General features: G+C 38.2%; 1 protein-coding gene across 2 annotated transcripts in view; it reads left to right on the forward strand.

Moving 5' to 3' along the window:
• CDKAL1 (CDK5 regulatory subunit associated protein 1 like 1) overlaps nt 1-27,533 on the forward strand; it is a 381,816-nt gene that overhangs the window by 93,221 nt on the left and 261,062 nt on the right. For both annotated transcript variants that reach the window (XM_039712037.1, XM_039712038.1), the window contains exon 6: nt 26,231-26,327. In XM_039712037.1, the coding sequence (XP_039567971.1) occupies nt 26,231-26,327 (97 nt within the window). The remainder of the gene's footprint in view (nt 1-26,230; nt 26,328-27,533) is intronic.

Genomic DNA, 27,533 nt, shown 5'->3' on the forward strand with positions numbered 1-27,533 from the left:
TGTCCCCATCCTCCTTGAATGACTAGAGAGGGAGCATTACAGTATGCATTTCAGGTACAAACCTACTGGAATTAAATTACCAGTGAGAAGTGAATTGAATTAATGGAGTATTCAGTGCTGCTTTTTCTGGTCTGTTCTCTCCTTCTGTTTATTCAGACCGGCATAGCTGGTAATGACGGAATGTTTTTCTTCACTTCAGGTGAACTAAGTGACCTTTCTTTATGGTGCACAGCAAAGTGTGGAAGGCAGTAAATTCCTTTCCTATTTAAGGCTGAAAGTAGCTGCTTGCAATTTCTTTGGGCACGGGCAGATAAGACAATGAGCAAGTAAAAATTATTGAGAAATAATACATTTTAACGTGAGAGTCACAGGCTGCACTTGGTGGCTTTTCTCTAGGACCAGCGTTGCCCAAGTTTCTTGTCTGAGGTGGCAAGCACTGGGTTTTCTCCCGGTGCCCAGTGTTTCTCCCGCTGCGGTGTCACCTGAGCAGCAGGCAGGGAGCAGCAGGGAGGCTCCCACAGCCCTGGCTGCTTCCAGGGGGCCCTGGTGCAGGTGAGCAGCTGCTTGAGCTCCCCGGGCGAGTCGCTGCTGTTACATAAAGAAGTGACTGAAAGATGGGCTGGCGAGCAATAGTCCCGTGTCCGTTTGTCGTAAAATGTTCGAGCCATCTGTTGCTAGAAAAAATACCCCAGTCTACCACCTGGTGTTTCACTGAGCCTGGGGATTTAGCCCAGATAAGCACTGGTTTACTTAATAAATATTGAAAGGGAAAAAAAAAAAAGGAGAATGGAGGGGGGAAAGATGCCATAGTTGTTCTCTGTTTTATTGAGTGCTGAATGAGGCCATTTGGATCATTGTCTCCTGCCATGGTTTGTGTGTCACTAAAACCCATTTTCTTTTAATTTTGAAAATTGAGGATGAAGAATAACATTAAACAGATACAACACTACACAGGGATTGGTATAAAGTTCTGAGCAGCATGTGATTTAATTTGGAGTTGTGGATGGCCACCTGCTGTACTTCTGTTCTTGTGGCAATCTGGCAAGTGGCTGCACTATTTTGGTGCTTTTATTTGTTGGGTGTGTGAGGATTCATCCAGGAGAGCTGCAGACTGACTGGGCTGGCACAGGTTGGGAGAGTGCTTGGCCAATGGCCCCTTGAATACAAACAGAACCCCAGACTGCTAAGGTTTCTTTCAGTGATCACAAAATACATCACTGTGTTTCTGTCACATACAGGTGAGTTATAACTTCATCATAGGTTAACTTGTTTCCTTTTGCTAATCATTAAAATAAAAAGGACTGCACTACTCTCAGGTAACAGAATTCCCAGTGCTGTTACAGCACCTGCTGCTTATGCCCTCATGGAACCAGGGAGGTTCCAGTTCATCAGGGAGGTGCTGGAGTAGTTGGCCTCTTTTGGGAGTGGGCTCCACTCAAAGCAAGACACAGCTCTTGACATGAGGTTTGTTGTTTTTTGTTTAGTCGGGGGTTTTTTGTTTCTTTGGTTTTTGGTTTGTTTGTTTGTTGGGTTTTCTTTTTTGTTTTCAGCTTGAGTATTTATGACCTGTCCTTCAGAGAAAGCACGTAACACTGTTCACCATCAAATCATTTGGATAAAAACCCCCAGCCTAGATTTGGCAGCAGTGGTCTGCTGGTGTAGCCCTCAGCTTCCTCTCATTTGATTCTTTCACAGGGACATTTTGATGTTCCCAGTAACGTGGGAAATGAACATGGGAATTATTTAAATCGAGTAGGTCTGTAATTTTTTACCATTACACTCTGGTGACTTTTTGAGTTTGGATACTGATTAGGAAGCCAAAGGACTAGAAGCACCTGTTACTGTAATTTGCTGAGAACTTTTCCATAAAGCACCACATGTATATTAGGAGGTTTTTAGTGTGTTACATTTAAATTTCTATAAGAATGGAGAAAGTATTTACTGTAAAATAAGTTCTAAAGAAAAAGCATAGACACCTGAAATATTTTCAATGCAATAACTAACACAATTAGTTTCTACCTACTATTTTTGTTTTAAAATAGTCAGTATTTTTTAGCCTGTACTTAGATCATGATAATTTTAAAAGAGTTGTCTTCATGTTCCTTTATGCTACAGAAAAATGTGGTTTTTGATTATGAAGGCTAATGTTATTTTTGTAGGAAGTGCAGTCAGAAACAATGAGGAAGAGAGAGTACAATACATACTCCTGTTGCTATTTGAAAACTTCTTTGCACTTGTCTGTTGTGATTTTTAAAGGAGCATTATTTTCAGATGTCTGTAATTTTAATATCAGCAGAAAGCTAGTGTAGTGTGCTTTTCATTGCAGTTTGTTTGGGTTTTTTTTCTAGTTTTGGGGATTTGGTTTGGTGTTTTGTGGGTTTTTCCTTGTTGTTTTTTGAAAGTTCCTGCTTACAGAGACCCAAATTAGATGCTTACAAAAAACCAAATTAAACAATCATGTGTTGAGTAACTATCACAAATGCATTCCTGTGTCAGCTTGCTAACTGACAAATGCTGGCCTCTTGTATTCTTGTTTCCAACGTTATTTGACACATCCTGGAAGCTGCTTAACTTGAGTCAGTTCTGTCTGCACCAAACTGGTAGGCATTTAAATAGCTTTCAGCTCTCATGTGGATATGGATTATATAAACAAACAATGGTTTAGGCTTGGATGGGATGCCAAGGCATTTCATAAATTGCCTTGTTTAGAAGTTAGAAGTTTAAAAGTATCATGTTTGATAGTTAGATCAGATCTTGTCCCTTTCCTGGGTTCCTGATTTTGTCCCTTTCCTGTGTTCCTGCTGTGAGCCCCACTTCCTAGCTTTGGGAAGCTTCAGTGCTGGCAGTGCTACAGCTATTTCTCTGCAGAAATACTGCACCTTGAATCATAACAGCTTATCAGCTGCTAACTCTGTCACTCTGCAGGGCCATTTTTTGGAGCATGAGGTGGTGTAGCCTGTGGTGCCTCAGCTTGTTTCAAAGGGAATTGACTGGCAAACTGGAAGCAGTCAGCTGCAGCAAAATCCTGCTTGAATTATTCTCAAAATAATTCACCATATGTGGAGTGTATTGATGGTATGGCTGAGGGGCTGCTTCCAGTACCTGCTGTAGCCCCTTCAAAGCCACATCACCTTGCTTTTTCTAGGCAGTCAGATAGCATGGCCTCTGGAGCCTCTGTGCTTTGAAGGATGAGGAGTTTCACAACAGGAACTTGAGTTCCAAAGGCAGCTAAAGATTGTTGTGGAAATAAATACCAGCTGAACTTCCTTTCTCATAGCCTGAACACATCAGGTTTCCTTCAAGAGAAAAGTGAGAAAATGTTTAAAAAAGAGAAAAATTTGTGTGGTAGTAGCTTTGTTTTGTTTTTATAAACCATGAATATGGTTGGTTACAGTAGAAGCTTAGTAGGGGTAAGATATATCCTTTTTAAAACGTGGGCAGCCAACATTTCTGTTGGCAGAAAAATTGATCATTTTCTTAAATTATTTGTTGAAAAAACCCCCCCTGCATACCAACCATTATTTTGTTGGAGAAATCTATCCAAATGCACTTGAAGCACATTGGGGTAGATGTGAAAAATGGTGCTTTACCTTCACTACAAATACTTGATAACACAAAAATAGCTAACAATTTGGTAACAAAAGACCCAAACCATGTTTCTCTAGTGCTGAACTGTATCTCTAGTTTAAAAATGTCATGCTGATTATTTTGAGGAAAAAGAAACAATTTTGAAAACTCTTCCTTTTGATTGATATTGACATCTTGGAAATGCTTATTTGCAGTTAAAGAGTCTTCACTGGAGAAGTGTATGTATGAAGCCTGGATGCTTGGTATGTGCTCATTGTCTCTCAGGACAATTTGCCATTTAGAGCCCATTGTCAATTTATCTAAAGTACATGGAAGAACACAGAAAATGTGACTGGGCTCAGCTAAACTGATTTGTTGTGTAAACACTGTGAATAAGATCCATGGAGTTGTTGCCAAGCATGGACTTGGGAAGGAATGTGTATCTGTTTTTTGGGTGCATCCCTGAGTTATTTCTCAGGTGGCTGTGAATTCTTCATCTCAGACCCAATGGGTTGAGCCTGAGGTCTGGCCTCAGGGTTAAAAGTTAACCAGCTTGCTGGAGCCAGACAACTAACAATTCCTAATTTGGCCTCTTATGCATTTTTTGGTAATTTTTCTGGAAAAGAGAATGCTCCTGACACTGTCTTATTTCCTAAAGGGTTTCTTTGATTTAACCTTGTAAAGTTCAATCAGCCAGTTGAGGTAGGTAAGCTGAAGTGCGAGTTGCTCAAACCCAAACTCGCTCCCTCATAAGCACAAAGGGTTTTGTTTCTCCCTCATGCTGTATCAGAAATGGCACATTGAAGGAGATAGGTTTACTCATCACTTTGAACGTGTGCCAGTCGTCTTTCTGAGATGGAGGCTTTGTGCAACACTTGGGCAGTGAAAGTCTGAATGTGGTTCATTTTGTGTTAGGCAGTTTTTTGGCTCCGCTGGCTCCGATGTTGTAACGCACTTAAAGGGAAAGCTTTGTCCACTGAACTGGAAAAAGTAGCAGCCAGTCTGTCTCTTGTTTCGCACCAGCCGAGGCTGGCTTAATTTTGACAACAGGATGATGGTCTGGATTTTGGAAAATGGTTTTGGTTTTACTGCTTGAGTGACTTTGAACAAGTCAGTCTTTACTTTTCAGGGTCGTAAAATTGTGATAAAGAAAGGATATCCATCTTATGCATGTGAGGCTAGAAAAATGGTTCTTGGACAAAGAAAGGATTTATGATCCTTGGATGAAAGCTGATACATAAAATGCAAAGCAGCACCATTCTGGGCTGTTTTTTTTGTTGTTTGGTTTTTTTGTTTGTTTGTTTTTTTTAAAACCCCCAAGACTATTCTAGTATGCAATGGGATAGTCAGCTCTAGCATATCATGACATGCTGAAATATCTGTCTGCTATGTATGGTTGGTTACCAAGCAAGCTGCCATGTATTCATAGTGATGTTCAAGTTGAGCCTTTGGTAGGGGTCTTAGTGAGCCAGAGGGCTACCAGGTTATTCCTAGACATTACAACTTTTTAAGGGATATTTTAAGAGATTGTTATTTATTTCTAACAGGGGCTGTGATGCAGTTAACTCTTTTGCAAACAGTGAAATTCATTAAACTTAACAGCCTGCTGTAGGTATTTGAGAAGATAATTACAGTCTTTTGCTTGGGAACAGAGCAAATTGTCTTCAGAAGGTGGGTTTTACAGGCACTGATTTGATTGTATTTCCACTTGCCTCTGGCATGGTTTCTAGCAGATTTATCTTTTTTTATTATCATGCCAGAAAACAGCCTTTGAAATATGCAATTTTATGTAAGCTTAGCAGTTTCCCCATCTGTCCCACTGTTCAAATTTGAATTTTTTAACTTCCAAAATAAAAAGTTCATAGCTTCCATTAGTATGTCTGTATTCTCTAATGCTGAACTATCAAACGGGGCAGAGAAAGTGAGGATTTTTGTATCAAAATTAGCTATGTGTATTCTGTGTGTGTGGGTAGATCTGGTGAAAATTGCAGCTCCCAGAAGGGAGCCCACAACAAAGATGGAGCGAGACTACTTGCAAGAACATGTAGTGACAGGACAAGGGGAAAAATGGCTTCAAACGGAAACAGAGTAGGTTTGGATTACATATTAGGAATCAATTCTTGACTGTGAGGGAAGTGAAGCACTGGCACAGGTTGCCCAGAGAAGCTCTGGATGCCCCATCCCTGCAAGTGTTCCAGGCCAGGCTGGATGGGGCCCTGAGCAACCTGGGCTAGTGGAAGGTGTCCCTGCCCATGGCAGAGGGGTTGGGACCATTAAGATTGCTTCCAACCCAAACCATTCAGTGGTTCTATGATTTACATTGCAAACAATTTAATTAATTTTAAATTGTTATGGTTACTGTTATGGTTACTAATACTTCTAGCACTTTGCAGGACTTCCAGCTAGAGCTCCAGACAAACTTACAGATAAGAAAAGCAGCTTCTTTTTGAACTGATTTTAAAGTTTTGACTTGGAAGCTTCTGCTTTGTGTAAATGCAAATGCATCCAGAAATGACCCCTCCCTGCATAGCTGGACATGTGAGCTGACCATTGAACTGTTGGTCACCCTCCCGTTTTGCAAGCCAGAATTGCTTTTGGTCAAGGAAGGCATTCCTTCCTGTTTCACCTATGTCCTCTTTTCATCTCATCTGTGTTGCTTGCTGGATCTTACCATAACAGCTCATTCAACTGATCACTGGGAAGGAAAGACAAAGGCCATGCTTTATAGAAGTAATCTGAAAGATGTCTTCTTCTGTCACCTGCCTTCTCTTTAATGATAACCTACAAACTGTAGAAATACAGTTCTCTAGAGGCCAGATTTTCAAATCTGTAAGGCCAAATTTAGGCACTTAAAATTCCCCTTTAGGTTTTCACAGTGATGATGGTGAAAAATTATCCTCTTCACCTGATTTTTTTTTCATGGATATGTTTTCAAGCAACAAAAATAATGAACATGATCCATTTGAAAATGGTCAGAATACTCAGTAGCTGGTCCCATTGGAAATTTTGGTTTTGCAAATACATTAGTGGCATGTTGACTTAATACAACAGCGATCCTGGATTCTCTTGTGTTCAATTCTTACCTACAACATACTATAATTAGAAATTTTGTCCATTTCTGAGTGGGAATGAAGAGAAGGTAGAAGGCAAATGTATGACAGAGATATGTTGCCAAATAGATAAAAATGCTGCATTTCTGTGCTAAAAACGAAGAAAAACCTGCCTGCTGATGGGGTCTAAAGGAAATAATTCTGGCCACTCTTTTTGTGAGTTTTGACAACTTAGTCTTCTTTCAGTAGACTTCCTCGTTGGGCATCTGTTCACATCCTCTTCTTGTTTGTGTTTCATTCTGAGTCTCATAGTTTTCTAGGACTGGAGTGGCAGTCCAGTAGAGAAAGTCAAAGACCTGGAGTGAAGGAAAGTAAGCACTTAGGTGGGACAACTGGGCTTTTAGGCAGTGTGCTTTCTGGGAATGAATTGCAGGAATGAAATATGTGCTGCTTTTGTTTGCCTTATTTAACATGCAGCATTAGAATAGGAGTATCTAGACAGTACTGGGCAGTCCCTTTATTCAGGAATTACAGGAAAAATGCGTTTTGAGAAGTTCATAGCCCTCACAGTGTGTCTATGCTTTGAGATAAATATATAGTAATCTAATTGTTCTGTGTACAATTATTGCAGGGCATAATATTCTACTAGCAGCACTGCTTTTATGTAGCAAACAAAATTTTTATAAAATGTTAGTGCCTTATTAGAACCATGACAAGTCATACTTAATTGACTTTAGTCCATGAGAATTGTCCCTTATCACACATTTTGTTATTTTTCTTACTTTGAAATGTAACTTGGTAGGATACTGTCTTTTGTTTGAAATTTCTTGCAGTACTAAGCCAGTGACAAGTAACTGCTGACAGATACAGACCAGATAACCACTCAGTGAAAACACAAACATCCTGAAGGAAAATGTTTTAAATCAAGCTCAGTCTGAAATAACATGGATGGGGTCTTAAAAGTCTTGTCGATCCTAATTGCAGTTCTGCATGCCACAGTCTTCAGAAAATGTTAGGTCTTTTGTACTGGTTGAACTGTGAAATGTAGAGCACTTGTTATTCTGAGTCTCACATTCTGAGAACTCTGTCCACTTTGGGGCCTTAGTTAAGTCTAGCTGTTACACAGCAGCCTAAATGAATGCATGAGATACAGCCCGGTTTTGTGTAGAGGATGACTGCCCTGCTCTCCAGGAAATAATGCTACAGTACTTGTTGACTTTCTCACTTATTTTACACATTGCTAAATGTCACAGTGGTAGTAAATCAGCAATAATCCATTGCTTACCTGTAGTGTTTTAATATGTCTGGAGGTGATTTTGTGTACTACTGTTGAAATATGTTGTTTTCCCAAATATTTTACTTCTGCTTTTTTGTTGTTGTTTTTTTGTTTAACAGTGTAACAACTGCTTTGTTCTGGATTTTGAGGTGAAGACTTGTGATATTTCTGCTTTTTTGTTGTTGTTTTTTTTGTTTAACAGTGTAACAACTGCTTGTTCTGGATTTTGGCATTAGGCTAAAAGCTTATGATGGTGCTCTGTAATGGTGGAAAGCATCTTCAAGCTCTTTTGGGAGAGCAGTTAGGAGCTCAGGCTGTACAGCATTGTAATTGAGTTGCCTTGAGTCATTCTAGATTGTCAGCCTGGAGGGAATGGATTCCAGTAGCACTTGTGAAACTTGAAGGCAGCATGACAGGTCTCATTAGGCATTGGCAAATCACTAAATATTTCCTGTAATATACTTAATCCCTCATCTTGCCTTCTTGGCCATCCTTCTTTGCCTCCCTTCTGCTCTACCCATCCCTGTATCACCTGCTCTTTGTACCTGGCACACTGACAGCAGCGAGTTTGATGAGCCTTCTAGCTATGTCAAGCAATTCAGAAGTGAGAGTGAAATGGGGGTCTTCCAGCAGAAGTGTCTGAACTAATCTTCAAAGTGTTCTTTGGAAATGCTCATGCAATCTCTTCTGTTGGTAATGGGGAACATAGAGGGAAGACAACCCAGAGTGATTGATTTTAAATGCTCATGTCTTTTTGAATATGGAGTTTTGATGAAAAATAGTCGAATGCAAGGTCCCCTCTGTGTTTAAGCTTTCATTTAATCTAGTAGACTCTTTTTACTCAGTGGTTACCTCATCTTTACTGAAATCAACATAAAAAATGACTTTGAATATAAATGGGATGCTTGAGATGGTCTTTCACCCAACTGCCAATACATGTTTCTGTGTGCTGAAATGATAGTTACCTCATCTTTATTGAAATCAACATAACAAATGACTTTGAATAAAATGGGATGCTTGAGATGGTCTTTCACCCAACTGCCAACACATGTTTCTGTGTGCTGAAATGATGTGTTTTGCGTTCTATCGGTAATCCTTGATTAATTTAGAGCAATAATTTACTTGGATGGAAGTTTGAAGTTTCTTTCCCCCACTCTTCTTTCATTGTAAAAGTGGATGAAAGCTTTCAAGAGTTGGAATGGAGATCAGGTGTGTTAACAGAGAATGCTGTTGACTTAGGTTATAGGATTCACTGTCAAGACTTCAGGTCATTCTTCTTTCACTGTCACTTCACCCCCTTCAGTCTTTGTACCGATAAGGACCACTGTAAGAGGATAATAACTAACCAGACAGGTGTGAGGAGATTTAGTATTTAAAACAACACTTGAAGATTTAAGTGAACGATATTGTGTATAACCTAGACACACTGTATTACTCTGGAAAAGGAGTATTTTAATGGTCCTGGTGTTTGTCCACTCTTCAGGTTTTTTTAGGATGTTGAGATTATAAAATACACTGTTGTGGAAGGTGCTTGGTATCTGTGCTACCACATAGTTTCTGCACAGAGTTACAAAGCTCTTCATTGGTATTGTTTGCTTAGTGAGACTTATTTGTTTGTCAGTTCCAAGACTTTATGTCTTGGAAGGAGATCATGTGAGAAACAGCACAAATCAAATAAAGTAGGTGCCCTCAGTTAGGGCAAGAGAAATTCAAGGTCTCTTATATTTGTCTAATAAACTTAAGATAATAAATCTTAAGTATGTTTAACAACATACTAAACATGCAAATACAAACTGACATGACCTCTTATTTTGTTTTACCAGTTGAGGTTGATCTCAGAAGTTTTTCCCTGAGGCTAGCTCTTGTATCCAGTATTGTTGAGAGGGTGTCTGAGGGATGGTGGTTTTGTTTTCATGTAAGATTTCATAAATTACTCTTCTGCTCCGCATTGTAGCTTTACTCTTGGTTTATCTGTAATCTGATAAAAGGGTTCCTACTCACTGTGAGTTTCAAATGTAAACACTTCCAGGTCTGAGCTGGAAAGTAACATTCCAGAAGCTGTCCACCTCTACAGCCAAGGTATGGGGTTGCCCCCCTTCATCTTGCTACTTTAAATTGCCAAACTTGTTAACAGATCCACCTTGCCGTGAGACAAAGAATTCTGACCTGAGTCACCTTTCAAGAGAGACCTCAGTTCTAAATGAAATTGACATTAAATGGTTTCTACAAGAGTACGATCCTAATGTATCCCAGGTCTTAGGAAAAAAAAAGAACACAAATGTTGAGCTTTTGCATTCAGAATAGTAAAAATTGATTGCTGATTGTTTACAAGATCTTTCTGGCAAACCAGAAATTCTTAATCTAGCTTCTGCCTTTGTCTTATTGTATATTACTCAGGTACTTGGCATGCTATATTTTTCTTAGAATTGGATAATAATGGTTATATGAAGAAGTTACTTTTTCCCCTCACTTTTTCACTTTTTACACTTGCAAAAGTATGTGTGCACATTATAAATACTCCAAAAGGAAAATTTCTTTTATCTGGTATGTTTTGTACGAGGAAGATGCAGAGACACCATCTAGAAGGGCATTCCTACAAGACAAGGGGGATGGCTTCAAACTGAGAGTGGGTTTAGATCAGATATTAAGAAGAAATTCTTGACTGTGACAGTGATGAGGCATTGGAACAAGTTGCTAAGAAAAGCTGTGCATGCTCCATCCCTGGTACTGTTCAAGGGCAGGTTGGATGGGGCTCTCAGCAAGCTGGTCTTGTGAAATGTGTCTTTGCACATGACAGGAGGTTTGGAGCTGGGTAATCTTCAAGGTTCCTTCCAACCCAAACCATTCCATAACTAAAATTTTGTTTATACCAAGAACTGTTCTTTAGTGTTCTTTAGAATTTTCAGAGCTCAGTTTGATTCTTATTTAGTGAGCAATACTTGTGAGTGAATTGCAGTTGTTTTGGTACTTGGGGGCTTTTATTTTGCTAATGATGTCTTCTAATGGCATAGTTCAAGATAAGATGTTGACCCTTCATAAGCATAGTTAAAAATCATCTCATCTCTGTCATGAGTCTTCATCCTATTCAGCACTTTCATTCTATAGTAAATACTGCTTTGCTTGAAATAAGGCCAAATTTTCCAGAGGCTGTCATGTGCAAGAGTTCAACTTCTGTGTTTTGTGTCAACTGGCTTTGTATCTTTTACTTTTTCTGGTTGAGAAAAGTTCACTCTATCCAAAACCCTTGTGAAAGTAAGGATGTCTGAGATCCTGCATCAATAACCACAGGCTTCTGAGAGGAATAGAATGAACTTAAAATGTTCAGACAGTTGATGGTCGGTAATTGCCCCCCTTTAGGCGAGGTTGTTGATTATGTAGAATATGGAGTAATAAATGTGTTAACCATTCAAGTATGTTAAATTATTAATCAGAACTGGTTTGGGATAACAGATCTAACAAAAAGATGAACTTTTTCTAATGGGGCTTACTTACCCATGATAATTTCAAGTGTTGTGTGATTTTTGATACAGCAGGTAATTAGAAACTTTGCTGCTCTGCTGCTTCCCTTTGCTGCAGGTGGTGCTTAAAAATACTTGATAACATACAGTGGTCTTTGTGTTTCTTCTCAAAACACTTACTCTCTCTGGAATATTTTCTAAACAGCATGTCTTTGATGTGTATTAGAAGAGGTTGGGAGGATTTAGCCAGCCAGCTTCTCAGGCACATAATTTTTAAGGAAAAAATCAGATTTTTCTTGAAAGTAAATGGATTGTTATATAGTGGGAAAACAGCTACTTAACTATCAGTCTATAATTTAATTAGTTTTGTTATTTACCAAGAGTACTTTTCCTTTTTTTTAACCTTGAAAACAGTAGTTTCCTCAGCTTCCTAAAGAGAGAGGTTTATTTCTGTGCCCAGGTAAAACCATGATCTGTGATGATGTTACAAGAATTTCTGAAATTTATCCTATAACCCCATACAATTTTACTTTGAGGTTGTTATTTTACTGAATTTCCTAACACCTTCACTGATTTTACCCTGTTCTCACAGCTAACCAAGGGATTTTCAGTAAAACTGGAAGCTCTCCTGCCCTCCTGCTACCACTTGTGAGGAGTCCTTGTCAGTATTAACTTCTCCATCACCCTTCCAGGACGCCTGCTTGTAAGCAAAGATGTGTCTTGCTCCCCCATGCTGATTAGCTTTTACTGGGAATGCAAACAAACTGGTTTTGCTATTTTTATATGCAACAGATGGGCAACTTCTGCTGGAGTGAGGTTTGCTTGACAAACAGAAGTTCAGTGTTACAAGGTGCCTTCCAACAGAACTATTTGTCCCTTTGACCTGTTTGGACTGTTCATCTGGGTTCTGAACTGAACAGTGTTTTTCAGAAACCTTAAACCATCACATTTAATTATGTTTATAGTTTTACCCTAAACATTTTTCTGTCTAGAAGAAGGTGATAGCTGTTTTTGAACTGTATCAGGTGAAAATGAAATCATAAATGGATTTCAAACTGATAGATTGAGAAGGATTAGGGGCTTTATGAAGCTGATTATCTTCAGTGGGGATTATCTCAGTGAGTAATGTGTTTGTCATTTGGAAAGAAATAAAAAAGCCAGTAAAATTGTCAGAGAAGAAAAATTTAGAGTACATTGAGATTTATGTGAGAACAGTTCCTTAGGTAGTCCACAATTCTGTAATCAAGAAGAGTGAGGAATGTGGAAGGGTTTGTACAGCGGAGGAGTCTGAGAAGAACAGGAGAGAAAAGACAGGTTTTCCAACAGCTCCCAAGCACTTTCTGTGGTACAAATAGGAATTGAAGTGTGTGTTTTATGGATTGGATAAATTCTGGAAGATGATAGCTGGGTAGGTACTGACTGCAGGTCATAGCCTCAGCAGTGGTTTCTCTAAATTGACATTTGGTGACTTCCTTTTGTAGTAACAGTCAGCAAATACTGTTTTCAGGAAAACACTGGCATCTTGAACTGTTCCTTTCAATTTATGCATCCATTTTATTATATCCAGTTTTGCAAAAGGAAAAAAGCATAATAAAAATGAAAATATTTTGTATTGTATTGGGCAGTATTAAATGAAGTAAATGTGTTACATATTCTCTAATACCAGGATGTGGAATACCAAGAGTGAGAATGGTTGGTAACATATTAATTAAACTGTATGTAAGTTGAAAATATGGAGAGAATCATTCTCCATTCTGATGTCAAGGTCAAGTGAACTTATTTTAGAATACAGAACATGAAATTAAGGAGTTGGCTTGTTAAAATTTATAACTTTTGAGAGTTATGTGCAAACTCTCAAATTATTAATGTACTTTCAGAGCTTCAGCAGTCCTGTTGAATGTTGTAACTCATTGTGAACACCACAGGTACTCTGGTTTTGTGCTTTAAAATTGATAAAGTGAATGCATGAATATTTAAAAATATTTATCTGTATTTTCTCCTGGGTTATTTTTTAAAGCAGTTTTTAGAGGCATGGTTTGGGAGAAGTTTGATGCAGCAAATAATTCTTGGTGTCTGTGTTTTCTAATTTGTTATCTCTATTATTGACAGTGTGATTTTCTGATACAGAGTTTATCCATCTCAGTGTTATTTTAAAGACAACTATTTCCACAGAGCAGGATTAATCTAGTCATACAGTGTCCCTTTCAGCTAACCTTGCTTTACTTGTAGGGTCTTGTCTGGGTCTGCCTAATTCCCATCAGAGCAAAGACACTCTTTCAGGGAACATCTGATAGCTTTTTCAGAAAGTGGCAAATACTGGCAGAAATAAATTGATATACATTGTGAATGGAGGCGGAAAGTAAGAGCAATTTTTGGCACTCTCATGGGAGTAGGAAGGGAGAATGTAGCTGTAACAACATTTTAAGGAGAGTGCATGGGGAACGAAGGCTCTCAAGTCTTCTGAAGGTCATCAGAGTGGATCTGGCCTTCACTTGACCCATGATCAGCGCACAAAGCAGGGTAAAAGCTTTAATTTGAGGAAAAGAACAAAACAAAAAAGAAGTGAGCAGTTAAGCACTGTTTAGCTGTATGTAAAGGGTATTATTAAAACCAGGTTAGGAGCATAAGATTTTTCCTTCTTGCTATTTTGTAACGTTAAATTGAAGAAATCTTAAAAAATCAGGTTAAGCTGCTGTTATAATAGCAATGTAGAACTTACCTTTTTACTTCTGTAATGCTGTAGTGTATTTTGAAGTACAAATGCACATAAGCTCATGTGTCCTGTCTCTTACTGAAGAATTAAGCTGCCTTCTGCTGATAGAGGTAGGACTGTAGCTTACACATTTGGTGTTTTGTATCATCTTAAATAAGGTTAACACACACTTTGCTCCCCTGAGTTGTAGGGCAACGTGGAGTGTGTTGTCTGATGCAAGAGATGTGAAAAGCTGATGAATGAGGCATAGATTTTGAAAGGTGTTTCAGGGAGTGCAGTGCTCTATTTCCTAATCTGAGTTTTATTCAAAAGAAAAGCTCTGCCTTCCTCTAGCACCTGTTTCAAAGTCAAACTTCTGCTTGCTCACAGGCAAAGATCTTCCTGTGTGCAGACTATTCAGGAAAAAAAAGGCTCAATTGCCTATTTAATACTTTGAATCTTTGTATAGAGGCTATGGTAGAAAAAACCCCATGATGATTATTAATGAAGTAGTATTTGAAAGAAAAAATATTATATGTTTATTGCAATCAGAGTTTAAAAGATGTACTTGAGTTGCTAGAAAAATTTGGAAGAAAGACATGAGAAATCTTTTAGAGCAAATTTCAAAGGCATAAGTTGTGCAGTTTGTGCTTCTCCCACCCTCTCCAATTCTGCAGTGTTTGGGAGCCATAGAACAGAATTTCTTTGAAATTACTGGTGGGAGCAGAGGGATTTCTTTTCTTGAGTTTCATAACAGCATGACAATTTCCAGTGAGATTCAGTAGAATTTTGAGTTAAGTGAGCTTGATGCAGAGCCTTGCATTATTTAGTAGTTTCCTGGTGTGAGGTGTCTTCAAGTCTGCAGAGATGCATATTGTATAAAAAATAGAAATGAATTAAAAATATGAAGTGGTTGCACAGGAAATGCTCTTTAAGCAATTCATATTTCCTAGAGTTATTTAAAGGTTGATATCATCATTGTTATGAACTGTTTATATGTTACAGAGAAACTTGAACGTTACAACTTTGGAGTGAATTTGCTCCAAATTGTGTCAGAAGTCCAGGGAAGGAGCTTTAATGAGGAGGGACTTTTAAATTTGAGTTTTAAAACAAATATCCATTGCACAAGGAAAGTCTGGGAGCCCCACAAACATGCAGCTGGAGTCTGCCTCCATTTCCTGTACTCACCTGCGGGTGATCACGCTTCAGGAACAAGACTGAGAAAAAGGTTAGAGATGGTTACAGAAGCTTTATCTGTAAAGCACCAAGCTAATTTTGCCTAGGACTTGCAAAATGACCTTTAAAAATGATTCATTGCTCTTCTGATCTTATTATCTCTAAAGAGATCAATAGCATATTGCACCAGGGCCTTTGTCCTGACCTTGCTGATCACTGGGATGGGTGACAAAGCTGTGAAATCCGGGTGAAGTGTTAAGGGTCGTTTACTGTGCCCAGAGAGTTACTGCATATAGTTATATACTGCATAGGTAGTGCTGTGCAGTGTTGGAGGCTGCTTATTCTTCAAAATTAGAATATTCCATCTATGTGCAGGTAAAGGAGTGCTGTAAATATGGTGGTATGAATCTGATAGAATTAAATTAGAATTAGAAAATTAATAAAATTAGAATTTTATGGAAAATTTGGAGGGAAAAAAGGAAAAAAAGAGCTTTAGGAGTGAAGTAGCTGTTGGCACATGCAAATATTTATGTTCACTCACAAACAGAGAATGACACTGATCATGCTGAGTTGGAAGGGACCTGTAAGGATCGTCAAATCCAACTTCCAGCCCCGCACAGCACCATCCCCAAGAATCACACCATGTGCCCAAGAATATTGTCCAAATGCTCCTTGAACTCTGTCTGGCTTGGTGCTGTATTCAATCCACATTGGATTGCTGTCTGTTAGAAATTAAAAGTTTTGTTGCTAGAATCCTTTAAATTGTTCTGACTTTTCAGATGTGCATGTGACCTAAAATTTATATCAACCCATACATTTATTATTATCCCTATAAAATGCCTGGTGGTGTATTAAACTTGTAGAAGATCATCTATTGTAAAAACTATTAGAATGATATCTTGGTTATTTTAGGAAACATTCTTAGGCAAGCTAATATGCTTAGAGAAATTACCCCTTCAGCTCTGACAGAAGTTACAATTTTTAGCTCTCTAAATAATACATTTTGAACTAGATTTAGATGTCTAAACTGGTAATTTCTCAGAGCTACTTCTAGGACTTGTCTTTTTCTCTTCTTCCTCTCAGCAACCACCCAGGAAATGTTTTTTCAACCACAGACATCAAAAATCCTAAACCAGAATGGAAGGAAGCATGCTGCATAAATTGTAAGCAAGGAGCAGATGTAGCTCCTCTGATCAGTCCCACCTCACAGTGGGAGAGCACTAAAGCCATCTTATGCTGCTTGATGCACTTTTGGGCCTCCACCTTTCTAACAGCATTTTCTCCCCTTCCCCTCCTTAAGCATTAGTGACAACAACTGAGTGGGGAATATTTTCCAGCACTACAAGCAGAAATTAAGTTCTGTTGTCATTCAAGTCACCCTTGATACTGTAGTTAAAAATGCCTGAATGGAAAAAGACAAAATATTTTTTTTCAGAAGCATGATTACATTTTTTAATCTATATATGTAACCATAGACTCAAAGCTTCAGTCTCCGAAGGAAATAAAATTGTAATATCTTTTCCATTTGTATTGTACTGTGTGGTGCAAAGCCCTCCTAAAGCATAAAGTTAAAGCAGTATAGGAGTCTGTTGCTTTCAGGGATTGAAATGAATTTGTGTGAGCACAGAAATCACTAAGGTGTTCTAGCAATACGAAAACCATACAAATAAATTGTATGTCAAAATGTAGTCCATGGAGAATTGTTTGGATCTTTACCATTCTTTCAGGTGTGGTGTGAAGCAATGAGAAATTAAAGATATCAATGAAGAGTTAGTTGACACCTCTTGATAATTTACTGAGATAAGGCTGCTGGCTAAGTGGCCTGCTGGGAAGAATGTGGGCTGTATGGCGGAGACTCAGAAACACGAGCCAGCTCTTGTGAGTCATTCTCAGTTGTAAATAAGTAAAACATGAACAGATATTGAGAGGAGGCATTTATTGCTCTTTACTTGGTGGGGCTTCACCTGGATTGCTGTGTCTTGAGTGTAGCAGAGGCAGTTGAGGGATACGAGAAGGTCCATTGGAGCAGTTCCATTGGAGAGTTGCTAAAATGATCAGGCATGTAGAGGATAGTGGATAATTTAAGCTGCTGTTCAGGTGATCAATTCTAATCTATTTTGATTAGGAAGAGCTTGCTGGGCTTTATTGGAAGAATTTAAAGCAAATAAAAAAAACCCTAAAGGTTAATAAAAATGTGATACAGTGCAGTTTGGACAGAATGAAGGTTCCATTGTTGAGGTGTGACATATCTCTTTTTTTTTTTCTTAAATTTCTACTCTGTTTTGTAGCCTCCCCGCCCCCATGTTATAGTCCCTTTCTATTTAATAATTTCTCACAAAAACTAGCCACAGTGGGGCTGCTTGTATAGCAGTTCCATAAGGGAAAAAGAACATGCAGCTTACTGTTCTGTAAAATTGCTTCATTGAATTTTATTTCCTTTTCTTTGTTGGATAACTTCTGACAGTGTTCTGTGCGCATAAGATGAAAACTATATTTAGTGGCTCTCAAGAAGTTATTTTGGTTTCTTTCATGTAGTAGCTGTAGCCACCTGATTTTGAGAAAAAAAAATTTAAAAAAGCATGGATGTTCAGAATTTTGGCTGCCTTTCAGGTCTGTGGTTTTCTTCCTTGGCTGCCCTGCAGGAGTCCAAAAAAAAATGAGTTGGTTGTTAGTTCCTTTGTTATGCTCGATTTTTTTATCAGAATGTTCCATGTCAGACACGCCATGGAATTGTGCAGTGCAGGGGTTTTGTTCTGATGACTTGGTAAAACACTCTTGGTGTCATGTACTGTCCTGTGTGTTTAGTCCATGTGAATTCTGCTTTCTTTTTCGGGATTTTCACCATTCTTATCCTATGGAAGAAGATTCCTGGTGTATTATACTTAGCAAAAAAACTGGAGAAGTGCTAATAACCACTTCTAGAACAAATCCTTTTAAAATTTTGTAGGTATCTTGTTAGTGAGAAGCATGCTATACCTCTGGGGGGGCAGGGGAGAATGGATTATTTAATTTTCATTCAACACTAATTTCATTTTTTAGTCATTGTAGCAACAGGGTTTTCAATAACAACCATTGGCCATGCATGCATATAACTTGAAGCCTGCCTGTACTTTAAACCTGGGAGGCAGTGCAGTGTTTCACGCATTAATTACAATCATTATTCTGTGCCTAAACTGCACTCCTTTTTTTTTTAACAAGAGATTAATAGAGCTAAGAGGGGGGCAAGATTGGGAAAGTGAAGTAGAATAAATTGTCAGTTAACTAAATATAAATGAGAGATATGCTATAAATACTATGATAGCATATTCTCATTCCTGCAGGAATATATGTTGAAAGAACAGAGGAATAGCATAAGAGCTTTGTGGTTGATATAAAAGTTCACTGTTATGATTTTGACTTCCATTTTTTTAATCTGTCAGAAGTTTAGTGTCACTTTGCAAGTGAATTTATATGAGATTTCCTTTCACTGGTTTTGAGACAAGTGTACCTTTTGACAGTCTATCTAGATATGCAAAAATAAATTCGGAACAGGATTAAGTTTTCCAATTTGAAGAGGGAACATGATGTCTTGCTTTTTTGAGGTAGTAGAAAGAAGTGAAAATGCTTGCTCTTAAAGAAGGAAGGTAGTGTCAGAAGGCAAAGAGAAAAGATAAAATTGCTGTTAGAGCTTTGGAGCTATTTCTGCTTCTGAAAACTCTCTCACCATTGTCGCTTCTTAGATTCTTCTGAAGAAAGGCTTGCATGAAACTGGAGATTTATAAAGACAGTGAAGTATTTTTACAACCCTACTACAACTTGACATCTCTGTGCTAAAGGACATAAAGATTCATGAATGTTCAGAAACAGCAAATTTTTTTAAAGGGCAATTCCATCAGCTCCCTGGTGGTTTGGCTTCTAGCAGCCTCTGCTTTTCAAGACTGAATGGGCAGAACTTCAGTGTATCTGGTGCTCCGTGCCTCAGAGAAGTGGAGGATACTTGTGCTGTCAGCAGAGGGATAGAGCACTGAAAGGAGGGAGGAGGGAAAGGAGCTGAGGAGCATAGCAGTGTCTCCTACCAACAATGTGCTAGAAACCGAAACCCATAAAGCCCAGATTTATAGAGCAGCAAAGGCAAATACTTGTTTTATCTGAGGAAATATTTGTGCAAAATACTGCAGAAAGGAAATTTCTCTCAATGTTCTAGCGAGTACCTTCTACAAAGCATGGATGTCACCTGTGTTAGGCAGTGAAGGTTTGTCAGTGCTCAACAAGTCCTGGCAGAGAGTGCTGTTCACGTGACAAGAGCTGGGGGAGGTTTGAACCAGGGAGTGGGTGTCTCGGCACCCCCTGAGCAGATTGCCAGGTCCCAGTCTGCTCAACAGTCTTGGGAGGACAAATTCTATTTCTAGTATTTTCTGTTACATGACAAGGTCCCTCAGTCTTCTCAATAAACAGAAAAAAGGAAAAAAACCCAACCAACAACTTGGTAATTACAAAAAAAAAAAAAATTAAAATATATATGCTTTTTAGCCAACAAGTAAAAATCTTTCTGCCAGCAGCCAAGATGAAATTTTTAAGGAGCAGATTGTCATTAATTACACTTTCCTTTTAAGAACAGTTGTAAGGCTGATAACTTCTAATTATGGGTTTTGCAGATTTGCTTTAAAGCTGTGGTATATTGATTTTTAAAAATCTTGTTTTCTTAATCATCTGTAGGGACAGGAACTGGCATGTAACCATTTTTGCCTAGCCTGACCAAAAGACATCCTGGAAGTTTCTCACTCATGTTGATCAATTCAGCCTTGCTTGAGGCTACAAAAATTACTAGCTAGAGCCAAAGTGAGATTGAGGATTTGCTCCTTCATCCCATCCTCTTTCATTCTGGTGTGATTTTTCAGTTTGATAAAGTCTTTGAACTATTAACTTGAAAGCCTTTGTAGGAAGAAAAGACTGCCATTACCACTAACATGCTAGGTTTGTATGAGTAATGACTGCCCAGGAGTAGCTGTTGCATCTTTAATTCCTGCCTATAAAGTTACATTTACAGAAAATCTGACTAAAACTCAGGCACCAGTTTGACTGTGTCTAGAGTTTCAATTCAGATTGCTTCTTGCAGACAAGGCTGCAGTCACTTCACTGGCATGCCAGGTAGTTGGGTGAAAACAAGTTTCCATTGAATTCAGAAACTTGGGGAGTAATTTGGTATGTAGCATGTGAGTCTTGGGGTTATTCTCAGAGCTGACATTTCACCTGCTATAAAAAACTCTTAGGGAAGGATATTTTTATGCTTTTATTTATTAATTTTTGCTTGGAGCATGTCTTTTGCAGCCTCAGTTTGGAGTTTGACGGAACAAGCATTTTTATTTTTTTGAAGCATTTTCAGAAAAGACATGCTTGCCTTTGTCAGGAAAAGGACATGCAACTTATTGTTGCCCTAGAATATTTACGTGTTACCTGATGGTATTTGCCACAGGAAGTGCCATTTGACAAGTTTGGCAGGTGCAGCTTGGCAGTGAGACGGCCACTTTGCTAGAGACTTTTCCTCCAAGAGCAGTTCAGTAAACTCCAATAATCAGCATAGGCATCCTCAAATGAACTTTGCATCTTCATATGCCTCACAGATAAACTACAGTAATTTTTTGGGGGCTGTGGAAGTGCACAAGGAAGCTGACATGCCTAAGCAGACTCTTGAGTGGTTCTGCTCTGATTAATAATGTTGACAAGCTTTCATCAGGTTTTCCACAATCTTTTGTCCATGGAGCTGTCCCTAACTTTGAAAGCAGAACATTTATGAGTTTCTAACATCCCTTTTGCTTCTTACTCACCCACTCTGCTCAGCACATTGTGACCTCAAAGCTTTCATAAGACTTGTTAAGCTCATCAGAGGTAAAACATGGAGTTCCCGTGTCCTTCTCTTTTTCTGTTTCCTTCATAACACCTTTTGTTTTCCCTCAGTTTTGGTTCTGCTACATCCCTTCTCCCGTGAGCTAACTTAATGGAACAAAATGGTTAAAACCCCCAGTCTTGGCTCAATAAATTTCTCCTGTATCAATGAGTTAAATGGGGCTGTGGAAAGGCCCAGTGAGCTGCAGAGCTTGGAGCAGAGGAGGAGTGATACCAGATGGCCAGAAGTGAGAAAGAGGGGGCGTTGGAGAAAGGTAAGAGCAACAACAGCAGACAGAGAGGAGGGGAAGTGAGCTTTTGGGTACTAATGAGACATTACATTCCCTCCAAGCCTGTAAAGCCACAGTTCAACTTACCATTTGTAATTTTTCAAACAGAAGATGGCTGTGTGATTTTATAGATTTTCAGGAGTGTATTCCAAATGCTGTACAGGCACCATCTTTTTATTCCATGGATGTTGCACTCTCTTTAAGACTTGTGGCTTTCTGCTGATTAATTCAGCAGATGAGAGAGTTGGAAGATCTTTCGCATATTTGCATCTTCAGCCAAATAGCATTTCTTTTTCCCCAGAGATATCACAACACCATTTCTACAGCCTGGGAAGTAGTATCTCCTAAATTTTACTTTTTCTAACCATTGGCAGCCTGATCTCATCCTATACCCAGTTAATACTGTATTTAGCTAGAGCTGCTGTAGCAGAACTTTTTTGTGTATACTGACATTTCTTTGGGCACTTCTAGACACAAAGCTCCCCTGTGTTTATGGCTTCACACCTTCTAAAACACCTGATAAGGACTGTTGTGGATTTTGTGTAATAGGAGGCCATGAGAATGATATGAATAGACTACAATGATGCATTGCACAATTAAATTTAAGTATACACATCTTACAGGGAAGTTTCCAGATTTGTGCAGGTACAACAATGAGGAGGTGAGTGCTGCATTTGGTGGGAATAGCTCATGGATGGTCAGTTGTCATCGGCTTAGTAGGATTCAGATTGAAATAATTACTTTTTTATTTCAGATAACAAAGTTCCAGTTGTACTTCAGAATTAGAATTAGTTCTTGTCTTATGAACATTTCCCAGGTGCTATCCATACAAAGCTGAAGAAGCTCACTGTAAAGCACTTCTCCCTTAATTTCTTGCCTTTGTTTAAAAATTCCGCTCTTGGTTTTTCTCTTACTTGTATTTGACTGTTACTTAGTCCTGCTGCAGTCAGCCTTCTGCTCATTGTTTATATGTTTCTTCATTATTTAATTCCACCAACAATAGGTTTTGGAAGAAAAACATACGGGGTTTGCAGGCAAAATACTTGGTTTCACATATCTGGTACTAGAGCACTTTACAAGTTGCATGTTTGATGCTGACAAGTGTGTAGTTTATCAGCTTTCCTCCCTGCAGACCAGACTGCTTTTTATTTCAGAGGCCTGTTAAGCCTTCCTCTGCAGCTGGGATCCCTTGGTGGGGGTATCGTGGTGGCTCCCTGAAAGCTGCAAGTTACTTAAGAGTTCACAGCTTACAAAAATCCAGTGGACAGCTCTGCTTATGGAAAGGGAAATGAGCAGGCAAACAGTGGTGGTCTGGCTCCTCTTGTCTCTAGCAAAGACCAAGTTAGCAATTACTTTCATTATCACAGATGGTCTTGTGTTGAACTTGGCCCATCTTCTCTGCTTTCACTTTTTTATTTCCTTCCTTAGATTTGAACCTCAGGGAAATGTCCCTACCTTTTTTCTTTTGGTGGTTCCACCCGTGTATCTGTGTGAGTCATGAAAAAGCGGAACAGCTTCCTGCACTGGCTGCCATGGTAGCCAGCAGTGTTGCTATACACACAGTGCTGATGTAGCAAATGCTTATGGGGAGCTTTTTTGGAGGGTGCGAGTTGTTTCTTTGTATTTGTTGTATTACTGACTAAATTTTCTTGGAGCTTAAAAAACAAAAATTAGAGGAACCATGCAACAAACTACATAGAATTATGAGAAAAATATTCCAGTTTGGGAAGGTTCCTAACATAAATACAAGTGCTCATGGGCAAGGCAGAAATTCTCCAGTTCCATTCTCAAATTTGCTTTTTAAAGGCAGAATACATGGAACATATTTCATTATCTCTGCAATGGAGTATGAATCTTATGTGACTCCTCTGCTGTATGCAGCACTTCACACCTCTGTTGTTTCCCACTTGGTTTTTGTTTCCCACCCATTACTTAGGAAGTAGCTGGAATAATTCCTTTCTTAAAAAAAATTTAATTAATAATTGCTCTAATTAAATTTCTATTCAGATGTATATCTTGCAAGTAGTTTTTAGAAAGGAGTATTTCTAGAAGATGTTTCATGAGTCAATTAAATTGAAAGTTCAAGGTAAAGTTCATGTAACTTAAAAATATAAAAGGCTCTAAAAGAGAAGATGTATTTATTCATGCCACCTACTAGATTCCATGAGGTATTATTCTCCTTACTATTTATGTTTTTGAAGACTAAAGGCTCTTCTAATACAGTTCTTGTGCTAACTAGATTTCTGAAGGATAATTTTTGCAGGCTTTTGTTAATATGAGTAGGGCTCATTAAACAATATAAAAAGGAGGTGACAATATAGCACTGGAATACATGTTTTGAGAAGTGGTTTCTTGAAAACGAGGTAAAAAAAATAATAATTTCCTTACAATGGCTTTTCATTTATGGTGGGTTTTATGTATTGGGTGGTATATTATGAAGGTAATGAAAATTTGCTATGATTGAAAATTTAGTTCTGGCGTTTCCACTTAATTGCCCTGTAAAGAACAAAAAATCTCAGTGTACAAAATTCTTTACTCTGTAGAGACCTGTACAACTTTTAGAAGTTAAGTGAAGGCAATGCTTATTATGAAGAATATTCATTTTAACTTTCCCCACCTTGCTCTAGTTATACTCCCAGAAGATATAGCAAAATGTTAAAGCTGTGAAATAACATTAAAATGCCATTTAATGTGTCAAGGGAAACTTTGTTTATTTTTTTTTTCTCAGACAAAAAGACGTGAATAAAAGCTTTTTCTTCTGTGGTGCTCACAGGTTTTCAAGTAGATGGAGCAGGCTGTTGCTTGCAGCACATTATACCAGATGCCAAGTTGCCTAGGGATGTGTGCTTTGTTTGCTGGAGACAGGGCTTATTGTCTTGCCTCCAGGCATTAGGTTGAGTCTCTTAGACTATATAAGTAGTGATTTTTATCCTGTGAGTTAGTGGAATGTCACATGGTGCTATGTGACATTTTTAGGTAAAGCATGAAGTATGATTTTTATTTTCTTATTTTTTCTTGGATATGTAGTAGGTAACCTCCACTGAAGTTTTGCAAAACCCTTAATGTTTACCACTGAAAGAAAAGAGGGATTACAGATTTTGGAGACATGTTTCTATGTTCTGTGCCGAAGAAATATACTAAATTAGCTTCTCATCATAGTTCTTTACCCACAGAAATATAATCAAGGAAGAGATGAAAAGATGTGCATTTATATTATACACTCACTGTGCAAGTAGAGGACCAACAAGATTCTGTGTGATGAATGTCTGAATATTTCCTGCAAGTCCCACTAAAACAAAATCAAATATCTTATAGGTATTTGCTGCATTTATATTGGATATGAAGTAAAAGTCATAATCTATTTACTTCTTATTTCTCACTTGTGTTTGTTTCTTGCCTTTAAAATACCTCATTTTAGTGCAGCAGCCAACACAAGTATTTAGCAAAATGGCCTGTGATCTCCTTTATTATTGCAATCTGTGTATTGTTTTGAGCTTTCATTTGAGCTGTAAATTGTAAACAGATTTATCCATATAACAAGTGTGGAGTGAAAATTCTGAACAGGAAAATTCTCTGTGGTACCACTCTAGGTTGGTTTGGGGCTTCTTTGTTAAAATTCCCTTTGCTGGAGGTCAACAGATACTCATTTAGTGTTCATGTGCTTGTTGAACATCACTTCCTTTAGTGCATTCATCTTGCAGACAGCTCAAGCAAGCTGAAGAGTATAAAATTGTCTAAGTACCTGTGTATTGTGGCAATTTTTTCTGAAAAGTGTTGTGATGTGTCTTAGCCTATTCCAACATAACAGTGAACACTTCATGAATTCATACATTGCTGGAGAAAAGATCCAGGTTCCGGTTTGACAGAAGCCGTGATACAACATGCAACCATGAAAGATTGTTCTTTGAGCAACCCATAATATGTTAGACCTACCAAATCTCCTAATATTATTCAGCACTTTCCTTCTTTTGTGTTTTGCACGTTGTTGACACAGTCGGTGTGTTGGTTGTTGTGGTAATGGATGATCTTCAGAGTTTAATGGACATTGGCAGGTTTTGCATCTCACTGTTTTGTGTGTAGCTGCTAGTTCTGTGCAGGCCTTCCATCAGTTTTGAGGCTCAGTGCTGATACTTGATACTGTTGAATTCAAAGTGAGTAAAAATGTTACTAACGAGATGAACGGTGTTAACCATTTCATCTTAGCTTTTTGATTTCTGGCCTGATGCTAAGATAGTGTTAAAGCTAAGGAATTATGTAAGGTATCCAGACAAATGTTTCTCTGCCAGAGGCAAGTACTTAAAGTTTGAAAGTGCTCAATATGCTTAAATACTTAAACTTTTTCAAGTAACTGCATATTTCAAAGTAAATAAATGTTTTAAGTAGACATCAGATGACTGATGTAACTGGTCAGTTCTGACTGGTGCTGCATAAATGTGTCTGTTCTGAGCTAGGGGTTCCTGCCTGTATCCTGTCCTCTGTCCCTTGCATTCTGTGTAACTTCTTGAATCAGTGTTAATTATTCTGTCCCATCTTTGTTGGCCAGTTTCTCTTCTACCATTTTGGCAAGTAAACGTAAGTGAACTTGATTAGGGGTTTCAAGATTGTGTTTTTGTCCAAGATGTGCAATGGTCATGGTCTCTGTGCATACTCCCCAAACTGAACCAGGTGTGCTGTAGCTTCGTATGGCGTTCTTTTGTGTTGGTTTTTTTGGTTTCTGAGGCTCAGACATGCTCAAGTTGCTTCTGATTTGGTGAGGTCTTCATTGTGATTGCTTTCTGTTGTCACATGCATAATATGACTGTATTGAAGTTGAAAATTATAATTAAAAAATAATATTGACACTGTTTGTCCTTCTTTAGGAAAGCTCAAGAAGGGAAGAAGAAAGTTGTTCTAGCAGGCTGCGTGCCACAAGCCCAACCTCGCCAGGAGTACCTGAAAGGCTTGAGTATTATAGGGGTATGTATCTTTAGAAATCCAAAATTTTCATAAATGTTTGCAATAGGTCAATGTCAATATCTAGACTTTATTGCCTTTCTCCTGGAAAAAGCAGCAGAGAAGCTTCCTGCCATTTCCTCCTTCTGTTCATCTTTTTGCATTATACAACATTTAAACCTTCCTTCAGTCGAGGGTGATTTGATTTGGCTGTGGCATGAGGGGAGAGAGAAAAAGATGTTGTTGTTGGAGTTGACTTTCAGTGCCCTTTGAAGCCTGAAAATTTCCAGGCTTCATCCAGGATGAAGGTATCAGTTACCATATTCTTAAGAATATCACAGTTTATTTGCTCTAAGACAAGCCTTAAGACCTTTGTTAAAATCAGTGGAAGAAGTGTAGGGGACTAGAGCATATGAATTACACAGACACAGACGAGGGTTTGGTGTTTTTTTTTTTTTACTTCACACTACTAAGCAGAATGGAAAATATCAATTATTATTTCATTTAAATTTGAGGCAGTCTGAAGAGTTAAATCCACTGGTGACTGACTTGTTAAACAGTTACCAAGTTTTACCTTGAAAATGAAACCACAGAGCATTGACTTAAGTAATAAAGTGTTTTCAGTATTCTGTGGGATGTGGTCATTGAATACTGTATCATTGAATCACCTTTGGAAAAGAAAAAAGTATAATGGGTGAATGGATTTCCTCTTTGTTTAGAGGCCGCAAAGTTATTGATCCATAATTGGTTGTTATAGCCAGTATAATACCTACACATATGTAGACAGAGGGGACAAAAATGAGCAAATCACTATCCTCTGACCAAGACTGTAATTTAATGCTTCAGTTTTGATGAATTTAACCTATTAAAATTGGGAAGTTTGATTTTTTTTATACATTTTTCCGCTCTTTTAAAAAAAATTCTTTTAGGTAACATGTAATTTCTGAAAATTAACCTCTTCTTGTCATCTTCATTTGAGTACCTAGAACCAGTGTTTCATGAAAAATATTATTATTTTTTACAGAAAGATTTCTGTTAGGAGATGAATTAGGTGTTAATACAGTATTCCCAAGTACTTGGAAACTAGACCTGAAAATACTGAAATGTAGTCTTTGCAATAAGGACACTGTCCTCTGGCTGTCATTGTTGTGGAAAAATTTACTGTGCTTTAAATAAGAGATCCCTCAGCTCAGAAAGGTCTCAACCTTGAAGCAAAACTATTTACCAAAA

Source organism: Passer montanus, unplaced genomic scaffold, assembly GCF_014805655.1.
Source record: "Passer montanus isolate IOZ18808 unplaced genomic scaffold, ASM1480565v1 scaffold26, whole genome shotgun sequence".
NCBI lineage: Eukaryota > Metazoa > Chordata > Aves > Passeriformes > Passeridae > Passer > Passer montanus.